The sequence below is a fragment of the Plectropomus leopardus genome, chromosome 4 (genome assembly GCF_026936395.1).
Source record: "Plectropomus leopardus strain MGB_pleo_1.0 chromosome 4, ASM2693639v1, whole genome shotgun sequence".
Classification (NCBI taxonomy): domain Eukaryota; kingdom Metazoa; phylum Chordata; class Actinopteri; order Perciformes; family Serranidae; genus Plectropomus; species Plectropomus leopardus.
The window spans coordinates 36238979-36255500 of record NC_142179.1 but is presented as its reverse complement, the minus strand read 5'-3'; the positions used below and the strand labels follow the sequence as shown (position 1 = coordinate 36255500).

Genomic DNA, 16522 nt, shown 5'->3' with positions numbered 1-16522 from the left:
AAATTCCCCATGCAGATTTTTATCAGAATGGAATAGCTAACTCTCTCTCACTTCGTGAGTAAAATGTAATGCAACAGGTTTCCATTGTTGCGGTTTGGGCTTTTGATTCCTCTGTTTGAGTTCCTGGAACTGGATCAGGACACTGCTCAGGAGGTTACACTAAATTCTAGTTCCAGGTACTTTCAGATGCTGGCGACAGTGCTGAGCAGTTGTAGCGTCACATTCCTACAAGGAAAACTACAACAAATGTAACCACCACCTTATTACTGCACAAGTATGGATGTTAAGTAAGGTAGAAACATATCTCTCTTTTTCTATGTCAGTATCTGCCAAGTCTTCATTATGTTGCACCTAAATTTCAGCATCTTTGCATAAATTTACATTACTTGGACTTTATTGTGCCATCCTTTAAACCTTTGTTTCTGTGTGTGATTAAATGTCATCCTTGCCATAATGTTAAATAGACATAGACAACCAATGCTTTAAAACACAGAAAGTGCAGAAAAAAGATTTCAAAAGATGAAACAATGTTTTGTTTGTTGGGCTGAATGTTGTTTTGATTCCTGGCTAACTTGTGCTGGACTATAGTCAGTCTCACTTTTGACTTTTTTAACAGTGTATATCTATTATATTGTTAAATACAATGCGGAATAACCTCTTACCAGAGCCTTGCAGGGTTATAGGAGACCCGGGTTACAGTTACAGGGTTACAGGGGCGGCTATGGCTCAGGGGTAGAGTAGGTCATCCTCTAATGGGAAGGTCAGCGTCTCGATCCCCAGCTCCTCCGGGCAACATGTCGAAGTATCCCCAAATTGCTCCCGATGCTGCTGTCATCGGAGTGTTCGTATGTGTGAATGATTACTGAGTAGCAGGTGGCACCTTGTACGGTAGCCTCGGCCACCAGTGTGTGAATGTGTGTGTGAATGGGTGAATGTGACATGTAGTGTTAAAAGCACTTGTGCTCGGGGTTCTCTAGACTCTAGATCCTGACAAGTTGAGTCTTAATGTACAGAAAAGCACCGAAAGCATCGATGATGATCATGACTCACCTGCTCCTGTGGTATGGTCTCCTATCCTGTAGGCATTAGGCTTGACTGAAACTCTGCTCCACACCTTACTCTCTGTTCTCTCCTGATAGTACAAACACAGCCCGTTCTCAAAGTCACAGTTGGCTATAGAGGGGTCAACAGTTGGCTCTGCAACACAAAACACAGCATGTTTAAGATGAAACTGCCATGATAACAGAGTAAATGGTAAATGCACTGTACTTTTATAGCACTTTTCTAGTCTTTTTGATCACTCAAAGCGCTTTAACACTACATGTCACATTCACCGATTCACACACTGGTGGCCGAGGCTACTGTACAAGGTGCCACCTGCTACTCAATAACCATTCATACACAATCACACCCCAATGATGCAACATCGGGAGCAATTTGGGGTTCAGTGCCTCGCCCAATGATAAAAGTATCCTTGGGCAATCAAGCCTATTAGCCAATTAGAGGAAGACCCACTCTACCCTTGAGCCACCCAAGGTCAATGATATGAAAAGTATGCATTGTCCTACTAAAAAGTGAAAGGGTTGTGTACATGGATGTTTACTGTTTAGTTTCTGCTGGAGAACAGCAACAGTTGGAAAATAATGATATAGCGGAATATGAGCATTAACTGATCTCTTAGATGTTGCATCACTGTTGGATTTTAAAAATGATTTCATTCATATTGGCTTGCATAATGTAAAGTTTTACATCACAGGCACATTTTAAAGACCGGTGTGACAGGAGAAGAATCTCGTAAACAGTTTATAATAGGTTCATTTGAAGTGTTTCTCAGTAATTTTGGTGTGTATTGAACCCTGCAGTCTCTACATTAATGTGAAGCATTCAGAGCGTAATTGTGTTGTGTTATACTAAGAAGGTGCTTGAATGACAGAGGGCGTAGATGGATTGCCATTGAATAAGTCGAACACCTTTACTCTGGGAGGTGTATTTTACATTGCTGCCTCTAGTGGCCACAACTGTATTTTCAGACTCTTGTATTCTTCTTCTATCTTGTATATGTATTGTCAGCATATTTAAAAGTCAGTCAGACAGAGCCAGGATAACGGTAAAGAACAGTCTTTGATTGAGGTCCACCTTCACCTCCCCTAAAGTCTAGATGTCTCTTCTCACCTGTGTCAGTGTGGCAGAACTCAGGAGAGAAGGAGATGTCATCTATGGCCACATATCCACCTCTGGCACTGTTAAAAGCCACTTCAAACACCACCTGGTAACACACACAGATGTAAACAGCAACCATAAACAGATGGGTAGGGTAATGAGCAGAGTGTGAGTTAGAGCCATTAATCATGAGAACATGCTCTGTGAACTGTTAAGTTCGTGTTATGAAAGTATGACATATAGCTCAGTGATAGATAAGACAGCTGCAGACAGTGACATCAGTGTAGGGTAAAGTGAGGAACATGGGTTAGTCAGCAGAGTGCTGCTTGATGGAAAAGCTCTGTACGACTCTTGGCTCCATCAGTCAGAGGAACTGACCCAGTTAGTAAAGTTACGCAAGCTTCTTTCCACAGCAGCAGCAGCAGGCTGTGGGAGGCGTTCTGGCTCTGAGCGCGAGGAGAGGAAACGGTGGAGTCAGAGAGAAGAATACTCATTTCAAAGTGCAGTGGAAAGTCACAGATGTGAGCGTGTCTGTCCAAAACTGCAAACAACACAACAATGAGACTGAAGAAAATTTTTTTCATGATATTTGGAAAAAAATACGTTCTTTCTGCTGCGTAAGATGAAAAAGAAATGAGGTGAGGGGAAATGAGGCTCACAGCAGTACGTGCTTGTACAGCAGACGGGTCGGAAAGCAAACCCGACTAATGAGACAGAAACGCTTACAATATGTTACAAAGAAAATGAGTTTACAACAACTGTGTCTCACATACAAACAAACACAGTTAAAAGCTGCTAAAATGGGATGCCTTACCCTCCAACACAGTTTTAAAGATACATTTTTTCATTGAAATTGTGTTTTGACCATAGACTGTGAATAACATCTTTATTCACAGACAAGGTGCCCCCACTTACCCTCGCAATACATAAGTGGGGTTAAAATATCCGAGATATGGGTGTTGCCATCTTCTGCCATCTTGTCTTTGAGAGCTGAAGTCTGCGCAGTAGCGATATCCGAGATGGGGGAGTTCCCGCCAAAACACCCGTCCAACCAATTGCGAGCAGCTCCATTGAATGTGAGCGCACGGACTGGCTTGTACAGCTGTCAATCATGGCGGAAAATCCTCCTTTTGTATAATTTAATAACTCACTAAAGCCAAATTTATCATAAAAACAAACATACATTTATTTGGCATGTACTTTGAGTTTTTAGTCTGGCCTATGTCCATTTGCTAACATGGAGGGGAGGGCTTTATGAGCTATACTGCAGTCAGACACCAGGGGGCAATCCAGATCGAAAAAATTAAGCTTTTGGGGAACTGTCAAAATGTCCTTCTTTACATACAGTCTATGGTTTTGACAATCATGTTTAAAATGTCTGTTAAGCTGCAATCATTAATTTCTGACAGCTGTCATCGGCAACTTTACCCAGCTGTAGTTAATGTTAGTTCTGGAGTGTCGTGGTGAGGTCTGGGTTGAAGCCCTTAACTTGAAGTGCAACATCCTCAATTCAAAACTGGTCAAAAACCTTTTCTTGCATGTCATCTTGCTACTATCAAAAATCAAATGAAGGCAAAAAAGGGCAACAATTTCTATGAAGACCACATCTATATTGCATTATGACGGTTTTCATATGGAATTATAATGCATTCATAATGCTTCATGATTCTACTCCTAAACACACATAATGCTTACTGATGCATTAAATCAACAGTCATAAAACATCATAGATGTGGTGTATAATGATTTACGAGTGGCAAGGGCCCTTTTGATGCTCTTGACTAGTTATAAACTAGAGGCTGACCAATGGGGCTTATAATGCATTATCAATACCTAAAACTGGAATTGTATCACTTGAACCAGGTAATGTAAATCCAGCCTTATATGTTTTCATTTATTGCAATCCAATCTTCATATAAAACTAAACTACTCACTCTAATTGTGTATTCTAGCTGCAGAACTGACCTCCAAGGGATGTGGGGCCTTGATGTCCACACTGACTGCAGTCCAGCCAGCAGTGGCATACACATCCGGTCTCCAGATCTCCTCAAAGTGTCCCAGCTGGTCTTTGGTGAAAACTGAGAAGATGTTCCCCCTCTCCTGGTCTCTGTGGTAGTAGAAGGACAGGCAGCCGGCAATGGGCACCGTGGTCATGGGAGAGGTCAGCTTGGCTACTTCCTGGAAGTGCTTGGCATACACCGAGTCCACATACATGTAGTAGCCTGAAGCGGTGGAAGATATGGATGAGCTGATGGCTATAGACTGATAGAGTCATATTTTTAGGATATTTGTGGTTTTACAAGTCATGGATTTGTACACTAACTCATAGTGATTCTTACACACCTCCCTCAGTGTTTGAGATGAAACAGATGCGTTCTTTTAACACTTCAATGAGCATTGACTGTGATGTCCCTTTTAAACACAACATATAAAGCAGAGATGGATAACCACGATGTCCAACCCTGCAGGTCCTCATTTGAACCAAACAATTTCACTGGCGAGCACACCTTCCTGATTACAGATTCCACCTCCAGAACCATCAATCCATGTAAACTGACTGTCAGACTGCACAGCCGTTATATGCAGCTGGATCCTTCGCTGTTTCAACTGTTAGAGCTGTTAGGATTATTTTGTTTATCACATAGATTGTGTCCTGATTAAAACTTTAAATGAGATTATGCCTGGTTCAAGTTAAAGTGCTTTACAGATTAATAAATGGAAGAAGGCACAGAAATGAGGCACCTTACAGAGAAGTCCTCAATTTTAATACAAACAAAATACTACAAAAAACCTTTAGACAGTTCCAGAATTACAACAATGCTGCAGTGCTGGACACTGTGGATAACTTTAGATACAACATTAGGTCTCATTCTAGACTGTTTTTTTTATTGCCAGACATCATGAAGTTGGTCATAACAGCTGGCATTGTTTTCACCCCATGAGACTGTGTGTGTTATCGTGGCAAAATGTACTCCAGGTGACACCAATTATGGCAGGAACTACCACAGAAGCCGTTCTGAATATTTTCCAAGGTGTTTATGTGTTTGTCTGTTTGTGGACAGATTTTTGTCTCCGTGATTATTTTGCAAGCATGCTAGACACAGTCACGAAACTTTACAGATGTGTGGCTGAGATCAAAATGAGGGCTGAGTTTCAAGTTTGGTGTTGTCTGAGCAAAAGTGCCAAAAGTAGTTTCCTCACTTTATCCCCCTGGCCAACATTTGCTTTAAGATGCAGATCCCTGTATTGCAGCTGGAGTTATCCCAATGCAATATGGTCTCTAGCAGTGGTGCAGTGGAGGGGAAATGCAGCCCATTCTCATTTCGAACTTGTAAAATACAGCTGCTTTGACATGGTACCATAAGCAGTGTGAGGGTGCCTAGAGAGTATGTGCTTCCCATCTGAATGTACTGTTTTATTTTCTACACCTTACCATGTGCCCCTTTCCCCAAATCCCAACCATCCATGCCAGCATGTGCATTTGTTGACATCTCAGCATTGGTTGTCATGTCTAAACATAACATGCAGCGTAATTCGACCATGTGAATTTGTTGACATCACAGTGGCACCATCATGAAACGTAAACAGCAGATGCAGGACGCAAACTCAGCTGTTTGTGGGACCCATCCACCTCCGCACCTGCCCACCCTATAAGATAACCATATTGCGTGGTTACCCAATCTGTTCTCACTTGGAACTCAAAACGTTGACACAGCAAGGATACCTAAAACGTCATAGGTTGACGTGGGAGGTCACGGACCGAGCGTCAACATGTGATGACTTTGGAGTGTTGAAATTGTTGACAAGACTACAGTGCCTGCTCGGCTCTATTTATGGACAAGTTTTATTCACAACTAGAAAAGTGCAGTGCAGATCTCTATCAGATGGCTGCCGGAACTGATCACAGCCACTTGAGACATTACACGCCGCACAGCTCCACCCGTCTCACTTGAGACGCTGACACACCAAGCCGATGGTTGGCCATTAGTCAATGTTGGGTCATTGCTAAGTGTCTGTCACATTGTCTTTACGGTGTGTCACGCACTGTTGAATCAGCATCGGAGACGCCGCAACTCCACGGTGAATTAAATCGCTGATTGACCGTCCAGTTCAGTGAACAACAAGAGAAAAGGAAGTGAAGAGAGTAAACAAAGAACTAAATTCAAGAGGGACTGAGGTCGAAACAAACTTGTTCTATAAGTTAACTTGTTTTTATGTAGCCACTGAGCTCTTAAGCAGAAGCGTTTCCTGACGGTTTGTGTTGTTGGCAAATATTCTTTGACCTTTCAACATAAAATTGTTATTAATGTATTAACTGGCTAACTATTGTCGAGATGGTCTTCCAGCTTCCATTTTTAGGTGGCAAATAAAGACTGTGACCTCTACTGGTATGAGGAATTATCTCTTCTCAGGCAGACGCAGAACATGCATGCTGTTGGTTGTAGTCTTTGCCGTGTGTTCATGTACAATTTTTTGGCGGATACACAGGCAACGTTAGACGGCACAACAGTCAGCTTCCGTCTCCACAAGTTCTCTGATGTCAGTTTGTTGTCTGGACGTTGACAGAGAAGATGGCGGCAATGATATAAAAGCAGGCCTTTTCTTTTCATCTCGTATCGTGCCTATCCTGAGAGGATCGTACCATATTAGGTATTATCTGCAGATGCTCCTGTTCAAAGTGAAACCAATCTTTTCTGTGGATGTCAGTTTTTGTGCCAAGAGAAAAGCCAAAACGTGGCCTGCAACAGATGGTAAGGCTTCCTGTTTTTAGCCATGCTGATAGCCGGAAATGCCTTTTGCTCTGTGCTTTTGCCATGTGATATTGGTCAGGACTTGCCGCCCCTCCTCGCCAGTTCAGAGGAGTAAAGAATCAGCTGTCCATGACGGTATAAAACAATCAACAGAAGAGGTTTTTCAACAATGGTGGATCACTGATACTGGTCCTTAACCCTTTGAAACCTGGATCGACAATAGTTGACCAGAGCAAATTGGTTTGATTACATTCGATAACATAGGGGAAATAGCCATGACAACTTGGAAAAAAATTTTCCCAGAATAACACGAAATTAGTAAAATGTGACAAGAAAATCACCTATAAAACTGTTTAGAAAAGATGGGAGGATTATTAGAATATTTTTTAAAAATAGGGGAAAATGTCCTGAGAACTGCAATTATAGTAATTCTAAAATTACAATTATTTAATTAAAATATAACAAAATAAATAAAATAAACACTTTTAAAACTTTTCTGGTAATTTTCTTGTTTGTTTTTGTTTTTTTTACTTTTTATTTCTTCCTTTTTTTTGCATATTTTCCAATAATTTCCATGTTTGTTTTTGTTTTTTACTTTTTTGAGCAAATTTTTCAGGTAATTTGCTTATTTGTTTTTGTGCTTACTCTTTTGCATATTTTCAGGTGATCTTTTTGTAACCTTTTTTTAATCAAGATTGTGCTCATGCTCAAATTTGGCAAAATTTGGCTTTTCTCCTTGGCTCCTTGGCTTTTCAATATGCTCGGGCTTCAGAGGGTTAAGCATACAGTTAAGCTGAACACAAATTATTAGGCTAACTGGACCACTAGTTTGTGAAATTAGCTGCAGACAAACATTTAAACACACAGTCACACACAGGACGGAGCGCATGATCCCCTCCAGGAGATGAAAACGCTTCCAATAAGTAAAAACAAAGAACTTCACAGTGTGGAGCTTTAAGTCCTGCTGTCAGCCGCAGGCAGAGACATAGACTGTTTAACAGTGTAAGAAGTGATTTCAGGGGATCAAAGGAGAAAATATTACTACAGCTGTCAACACAGTGTCCCACAGAGACGGACTGTGACAGAAACTAGAATTATCAACTCACGGTTGTATGTTTCCATGAACCAGTCAAGTTGCACTTACAGTTTACATCCATGTCTGTCCCTGGCAGCACAGAAGATCTCTACAACCAACACAGTTTTAAGGTGGACACCCAAAATTATTGTCACCAATTCAGTATCTGACCAAATTAGAGTCAGAATTTTCTTAACAACTACAGGAGTCCATTCATCCACTCTGTGAAAGTCTTGGTACTGTCACATGATTTATTCTGAGCTGATTCTAAGATATTTGCAGGAGAATCTCCTTTGGCTTCCTCAGAAATCAGACCATAGTGGAGCTCTGTTGTGCTGCAGCCACAAGCCTAAAAATATGAAGTCCAAATTGCTCCCATGTTTCTCACATCCTGAGCAGAATGAACAGTGTGTGCGCAGCAGGCAGACCTCAGGGCTGTCCGGCACACTGCACAGTAATGAGCTGCTGGGAGCTGCAGACGTAAACAGCTAACCGCACTGGTGACAAAAGGAAGCTGTATATTTAGCCAGATTTTGGCCAAAGTATGTGTTTGGAGAGTCTGAAACATACTGATGACAGAAATAGAAGAGAAGTGGACTGTGCTGCAGTGATGGTTGGAAAAGACTGTTGGATGATTTTTGCATTTTCTTGCATTAAAACTGGGCTGCTGTTTTAATTCATCACAAGTTATAGATTCAGGTTATGTTATGTTACTAAATAACTGGCAATAAGATATGATACAAGATAGCTAGGCTGCTTTTGATAGTGTGACTTTGTTTTCTGTGATGATGCGTTTCTTTGTTCTCTGATGTGTGTGTGTGTGTGTGTGTGTGTGTGTGTGTGTGTGTGTGTGTGTGTGTGTGTGTGTGTATGTGTTTGTGTGTTTGTGTGTGTGTTAGTTTATTCACATTAATCTGTCCTTGATTTTGTCTTAATTCTTGTTTGCTTAGATCAGGGTGTGCATGGTGAATATTAGGACAGAAATCGTGAATATTCATGTTTAAAATTAACTTAATTTTTTTTTTTTTTTTAAAAGCCTCCTATTCATTTTACGACATGATATACTTATATTTTTACTGGGTTTACTGAAGGTCTGAATGTATAAAAAAATGATGTTTACTAGGTACAGAGATGAAGAGGGAGTTTGGAAATCACCAGGGTTACTGTTTATTTATTTGGTTACTAATATTAATTTTTTCCTAGTTTATCTTCCTCTTTTTTTTCTTATTCAGGGTATGTGGGCGTATGCATATGTTTAATTCATTTCAGTATATGTTAAAATGAATAAGAAACTGGTTACTTAACATTCAATCACTTCTGGAGAAGGGATGGGTTTAAATAAGTTCTTCTCACTCCAAAGTCATCATGTGTTTGACCATTTCTTTTGCTTTATGTTTTTTATTGTTTTTAAACATTACTGTTTTTATCTTTCTGCTTGTTCATTATTTCTCTATTTTCTTCTTTACAAGTCAAGTCAAGTGAACTCAAGTCACGTCATGTCACTTCACTTCACTTCACGTCAAATCAATTCAAATCAAGTCACATCAAGTTAACTCAAATCACGTCACTCAATGGCTGCAGAAAAACAAGTGACTCAAGTCAATTCAATTCAATTCAATTCAATTCAATTCAATTCAATTCAATTCAGTTCAAGTCAAGTCAAGACACGCCACACCACGCTATTCTGTTTGACCTGTTACTCTATTTGACTGTGAACAACAACTAAGAATTAGACCAACAAAATGAACAGTTGAAATGAGCTGTTGATTTAATAAACCTGCACATACACAGTTGTTAATGTATACATGTATTAAATATGTGTGTGCATGTGTGTGTGTGCGCGTGTGTGTGCGTGTGTTCGTATACCTCTCTGGTTACTGTTGGTGTGGTTGGACTCAGGCTCTCTCGCCACGCTCCCCCCAACGTACCAGTTAACATTGGGGTTCCAGCTGTTGCTGTAGCCACACAGGTGATGCTCCTCAAAGTTACATTCTGGTAACAGCAAAAGCAGACACAGCCATCAGTCTTTACTCGGTCTTACATATTGTTTATGAATCGACACAGTTACACATCAGACTGTGCATCAGAGATGGAACATGTGGCCTGATGTAACGCACTGACCTATACAGAAACCAGGAACAATGTGGATCTCAAAGATGGCCACGCTGTTCCCTAAACCACGTTCAGGTCGACCTTCCAGCAACAGCTGTGGAAGAAAGAAAGAGAAGAGAGACAAACTGGGATGGCTTCATGGATTCATTATGTCACACCAAAATCCCTTCACGACAGGACTCTATAGGCAACTCAAATTCAATTCAGTTCTCATTTATAAGGCTGTGAGGTTACAGAACCATAACTGATGAACACACCCTCCAAAAGAACTCTCTTTCGCCCAAAAAGAAACAAACAAAAAATTACCCAACTTATGTGAACTAGGTTCAGCTCAGTATAAAGTCTGTATTTTGCTGTCATAGAGTGCTGCAGAGTCCAAACACCTGGAAATGACTTAGCATTTTAGCACTTTCTGTCTGTGATTAACACAACCCGAAGTGACTTTCAACGTTTAGTTCTACGACATGAAAGATGTCAGTGTGTCTGAAAATCAAGCTGCTTTCACTGCTTTTTGCACACAAAAAAGGAGATATTTTATGCTGATAAAAGTCATTTGCAAGATGATTGTTTTTCCACTGAGTGATGTTCAGCGACCTCTCCTCTGGCGATAACACTCTAAGAAGCATGGTGATGGACCTCAGCTCGTATGTTTTAGCTGCTCTCCGACTAACTTCTCAACTGTAAATTAGTTCATATCAGCCCACAGACAGACGAGCCTTCCAGTCAGAGCGCTGGAGCACACTTGCCAGTGATGCAGCTCTAATCCTGGAGCTATAAACACTGCTCTGCGCCATGCTTTAGTGATTTAAGATAACTGTCAACCTTTAAATGTTGGCCATTACTTTAAGTACCAACATGTAGTTGTGTTTTCCCTCATAACTCAGCATGACACGCGGAAAAACTCTAAACCTTTGAACCTAACACCATGCTATAGCGTTTATTCTGTCGCTGGCTCTGTGCTGTAAGAATTGTTTCCACTGCAGCAGACTGCGTGGAGGAGGTTCGTGCTCTGCTTGACAATAAGGAAGCTTCTGTGGGAGGCTAAGATGACATCATCGCTGCTTTTGGGGAACTTGTGGGCATTTGGCCTCAAACTCAGTCTGTATTTAAGAAGGGTCAGCTTTCTTTAAATTTAGATGAGCAGGCAAAACTTTATTTATACAGCACACATGTTGGTCAAAGGGAAACACAGTGTGCTTTAGAGAAAAGAAGCATTAAACAACTCACATCCTTTATATGCAGACAACCATTCACAAAAAATAATGAAATTACCATCAAGAAAACACAGCAAATCAAAGCTGGACAACTGATTCCCCTGTCTGCTTTTAAATTATTATTATTGGGTTTATAGTTAACCCTTTAGAGACTCAGCCAATTGACTTAATTTCTTTTAAAAACATGGGATGATGGCAATGAATACCTTACGAAGTGACCCAAAAACTTGCAAAAAAAAAAGAAAAAAAAGGTACAAGTAAATGAAAATTATCTCTAAATTAGTAGCACTGAAAAAATAACTGAAGTTAAAAAAAAAAAAAAACAAGGAACTGACCTGGCAAAAAAGTGCTTAAATTGTAATAATAATTCATTATCATAATTTAGAATATATTATCATGGTAATTATAAATGTACTTATCTGGACATTTTTGCCCAGCTTTTTAAAAATAATTTCCTAAATCAAGTAATTTCTTTCAATTTGACGGAAAGCTTCTCATTGCCTTTTGGGTTTTTTTTCATGTTTTTGAAAGGATTCAAACTAAATTTGCTCAAAGGTCAAAGGTTAAAACACTTGCGAAAGGTGTCTGAACGTGGAACAGAAAAATGTGATGTTGATTCGGGTTTAAAGGGATAAAGCAACTTCAATAACTGCTGATTTAACCCCTGACACAGTCAGACAGCCTGTCCCAAATTACCCACAAGCCACTTAGAGGAAGCCAGTGCAAGGTGGCAGGTGTGTTTCATTAGTAGTTCATCTTCCCCTAATTCACAAATATTCAGTTGTTGGTGTTACGTAACAGCAGATGTGGCACAGAGAGAAGAAGGAGAGCGGGCAGCAGAGAAATGGAACACACCTGCCCCCACACACTCTCAGACCTAATTATCATATGAAGGTTTGGACAGGTTCACTTGAATATTAGCAGATATAGTTTGTGATATACTCCTAAAAAACAATGTATATAGACTACATAATCACATAAATGACAGAAAATGGGAAACAATAGCGGGGTGGCTGGGGCTGGTGCTGTCAAACTTTTTTCTGTCTCATCTTTGATCATTTCTGATCCATTTGTGAGTTTTTACACATGTTTATACATCATGTTAGTCAAGTGTCTCTCAAGTTAGCATTATATATTTTTTTGTTTTGTTTTGTTTTTCTTCTTTTTTGTTTTGGTTCTTTTTTTTCTTTCTTTTGTTTCGTTTTTTGCTTTGTTTTGCTTTGTCTTTGCCTCTTTTCTTTTGTTTTTGATAGGTATCTTTGAATACTTTCTTTTCCTTTTAACTTTTTTTTCAAATGCACAAATGGAAATCTGATATATTTTTGAAACTGTGATTGCACTATTATTTGAGCATGCATTTGTAAAAAAAAAAAAACTGATAGACTCATACAGAAGTAATCCCTTTTAATCATCTATTATGATCCACTTTTAGTAATAATAATAAAAATAACTGTTTTACTCAGTACCTTTCAAATATGTTACAAAACTTTACAGATTACACAGAATAATACATCAACCCAAGCACCCTACCGAAAAAAGAAATAAACAAACAAAAACAAAAAAACAAACCATATAAAACAAAGTTACAGAAAAGCAAGTTTATAAAATGAGTGGATCACAATGGATGATTGAAAGGGATTACTTCTGTATGAGTCTATACATTTGTTTTTAAAGAAATTCCTGCAGAGTATATCTCAAAATATATATCTGCTAATAGGCAAATTAACCTGTCCAAGCCTACATATACAGATCTATAAGATATATAAGAGAAAAGTGAAGCTGAAAAGAATGTCTTATATCCGATTCATTTCATTTAATGTATTATTTAATTAATTTTCTAATGTATTCATCTCCTCCTTCTATAGTGGAGCTTTTATGTGTATTTCTGCTTCCTAACCACAGATGCCTCTGGACTGACCATCACTGCTGACTCGCTCCCTCAGCCCTCTGAGGGGTGATCAGTTTTTAAGATATGTTGAACGGCCCTCATGATGGCGGCGGGGATTCCCTCCGAAGGCAGGTGCTGAGGGGACATTAACGAGGGCATGTGGAGCGACTAATGAAATGCAGCTCTTGAAAGCATTTTCAAAAAGCTATGATCAGCCTCCAGTCAGAAACCAAATCCCTTAAGCATATGATCACATTTCTACATCTGAAGAGCCCTAAAAAGAAGGCTGCTAATGGATTCAACAACACGCCGCAAATTTCTGATCAGAAGGCGAAACACACACACACTTTTAACCCTTTACCACCTGGATCGACATCAGTTTTCTTGTGCTGCATTGAGATGCCTTTCACAAGCATTTGAACCTCTGAAACATGAGAAAGTTGTTTTTTAATTTCGGTCAAAAACATGTGAAGAAACATAACAAGCAACTTGGCAAGAAACATCCTGAAAACTGAAAAAAAAAAAATTTTTAAAAATGGGGAATCAAACTGTCCACTACTTGTAGCAGCCCGTGAGGTTTTTGAACCAATCAGAGACATTCAGTACTGCAAACTCCATCAAGATATTTCCAAATACTGACATGAATATATGTGCATTGAGGAGAAGGGGCAAAAAAGGATCAGAATTTGATAAAGGAAAACTAAATCTGATATTCAGAATCCTGTTTTGGATGTCAGCCCAACAAGGATCACACTGATTCAGGTCGTCACACTGGCTCCTACCTGGTAGGGGATGGTGGTGTTGGGGAGGTCCACGCTCGCAATGAGCCAGCTGTCAGAGGCTTGGTTGGCAGTCCAGATCCGGTAGTCAAAGTTATCACCACTGGGTCTGAGGTGGAGCTGCAGGGACCCCCGTTCACTGATCTGGTACACCAGCCTCACACAGCTCCACTCCTGCTGGTCCAGAACTGGACTGATGAGAACCGCCTGCTCCTGGTCCTGTAGGAAGGCTGAGTCCACTGTTATCAAATGCCCTGTGATGACAACATGAAAACATGTCACATTAACCCTTTGATACCTGAGCAAACTGGCTTCAGAAAGCAACAGGTAGCTAAACAAGAAATGGCCCAAAAAATAGCAAGAAATTAGTAAAAAGTCACCGGAAAATTGCCTGATAAAAAACAAACATGGAAATGTCAAGTGCAAATAGATAAATAAATAAATACATAGATAAATACAAAATTAAAAATAAAAAAAAAAAAACAAGAAAATGACTTTGACAAAGTACTACAATTTCTTAAGTAAAATAATTTCAATATATTATTATAAGAATTAGAAATATGGTTTTCTAGACTTTTTTAATATCTAATAATTCTCCCCAGCTAATTATCTAATCATTTTCTTGTCACCTTTGTTATAAAGGTATTTTGTTCTTGTGTACATAATTTTCTTATTGTTTTGTTGGTGATCAGGAATATGTTATTATCTATAATTGGCTTCTGTGCTTCTTAAAATCACTGTCATCAGAGACCATAGAGATATGTTTTGGGTGACTGGATTGCAATCGATTAGTTCTTCATCACATTAAAGTAGCCTTTAGCTGTGAATGCACCCAAAATGCACTCAGGAAGGATTGTGATCTGATCAGTCAAACCACTTCTGGCGGTGATCAGGGACGATATGTGGCCACATTAAACATAAGTGTAATTGCATTTTTTATCCAAATGCAATAATTACGTGTTTCCTGTTTTATTTTGGTAACCATTGTCTCTTCTCATTTCAGATTGCACATCCTGTCAACTTTGCCCCCTTTGTGTTTACTTGACTCACCATAATGTGTTCCACCTGTGTCTCATTGTCTCCCTGAGAGTATATAAGGCCTTGACTTCCCATCTTTGTGGTCAGATTGTCTTTACATTGTCATTGTCATTATTTTTAAGTAATTTAAACATTTTTTAAATATCTTTATCATATTAGTTGTTGACAGGTGGCCTGTTTGAAATGTGTTTGTTTTTTTTACGCTGGACAAAGTAATCAAATCCGAATGTAAACACTGGAGACACCTGAAATCCAGGATTGAATTTAAAATCCTCTTCCTTACTTACAAAGCTCTAAATGGTCAGGCTCCATCCTATCTGTCACAGCTCATAGTTCCTTACCAACCCTCAAGATCACTGCGCTCTGAAAATGCAGGGTTACTTGTGGTTCCCAAAATTTCCAAAAGTAGGTTAGGAACCAGAGCCTTCAGCTACCATGCTCCTCTCCTATGGAACCATCTTCCATTTTCGGTCAGGGAGGCAGACACCGTTTCAACTTTTAAGGGTAGACTTAAGACCTTCCTCTTTGATAAAGCTTATAATTAGGGCTGGCTCAGGCTGCCTGGACCAGCCCATAGTTAGGCTGACATAGGTTTAACCTGCCGGGGGACTTCCTCTGATACGCTGAGCTCCTTTCCTTCTCTCAATGCCGCCATCAGAAATCATGCATGTCTGTTAACTGCATTGCCATGTGCAAGCTTAGCTTAGCTCTGTGATAGCCATGTGGTACTCTCACCACCTGGGGCTCGCGATTACAGAGCCTGGGTCTGTTGAACTGCACTACGCTAATCCTGTTGCCTCTCGGGAGCATTCCTGCTCCCTTGTTTCCTAGTTTCCCTGGATCCTGGCCGTAACCTTGACTGTGTCTGACCGTGGTGATAGCTGTGCTGATGCCGCGACCCTGCCTTTGGTTGTGCTCGTGCTGTGGCTGTACTGATTCTGTGCCCCCCGCTCGCCCTGATCGTGGTCTGGTCCTGGTTGCGCCGATGCTGTGATCTTGCCTTTGGACAACTCCCTTTCACATATGCATGAGACTGTTATCATCTCTCTCAACATCATCATAGAGAGCAATTACTAATTTCACACCTACCATTATTGTAATATGACATGCATCTGTTTCTATTACGTTTCTGTTTCTGTACGCTGTACAGAAACAGAAATATAAATAAAACTGACTTGACATGTCAAGTCAGTTTTATTTATAAAGCCCATTTTCACAAAACCTGGTTTGCCTCAAAGGGCTTTACAGCGTACAACATCCCTCTGCCCTTAGACCCTCACATCACCTAAGGAAAAACTCCCGAAAAAAAAACCCTCAAAAAGAGCGGCAACATGTTAACACCAGTGTTAATGTAATCATATTAAAATACAATCTGGATACCAGACACATTTTAATACAAGGTGTAAAGAGGGTCAGAAAGCATAGGCCATTATTTGCCATTATGAGCACCATTTGTAGTCTCTCATGAAGAAAAAAAAATTACACTCGCATGAGGTGATATTTCA

General features: G+C 39.9%; 1 protein-coding gene across 1 annotated transcript in view; it reads right to left on the bottom strand.

Annotated features, from left to right (window-relative positions):
* Positions 1-16522, bottom strand: part of mamdc2a (MAM domain containing 2a) — a 44384-nt gene that overhangs the window by 10134 nt on the left and 17728 nt on the right. The window contains exons 3-8 of the mRNA XM_042488492.2: positions 13983-14233; positions 10108-10192; positions 9853-9978; positions 4126-4382; positions 2173-2266; positions 1051-1197 (exon numbers count right to left, since the gene is read on the bottom strand). Of these exons, the coding sequence (XP_042344426.1) occupies positions 1051-1197; positions 2173-2266; positions 4126-4382; positions 9853-9978; positions 10108-10192; positions 13983-14233 (960 nt within the window). The remainder of the gene's footprint in view (positions 1-1050; positions 1198-2172; positions 2267-4125; positions 4383-9852; positions 9979-10107; positions 10193-13982; positions 14234-16522) is intronic.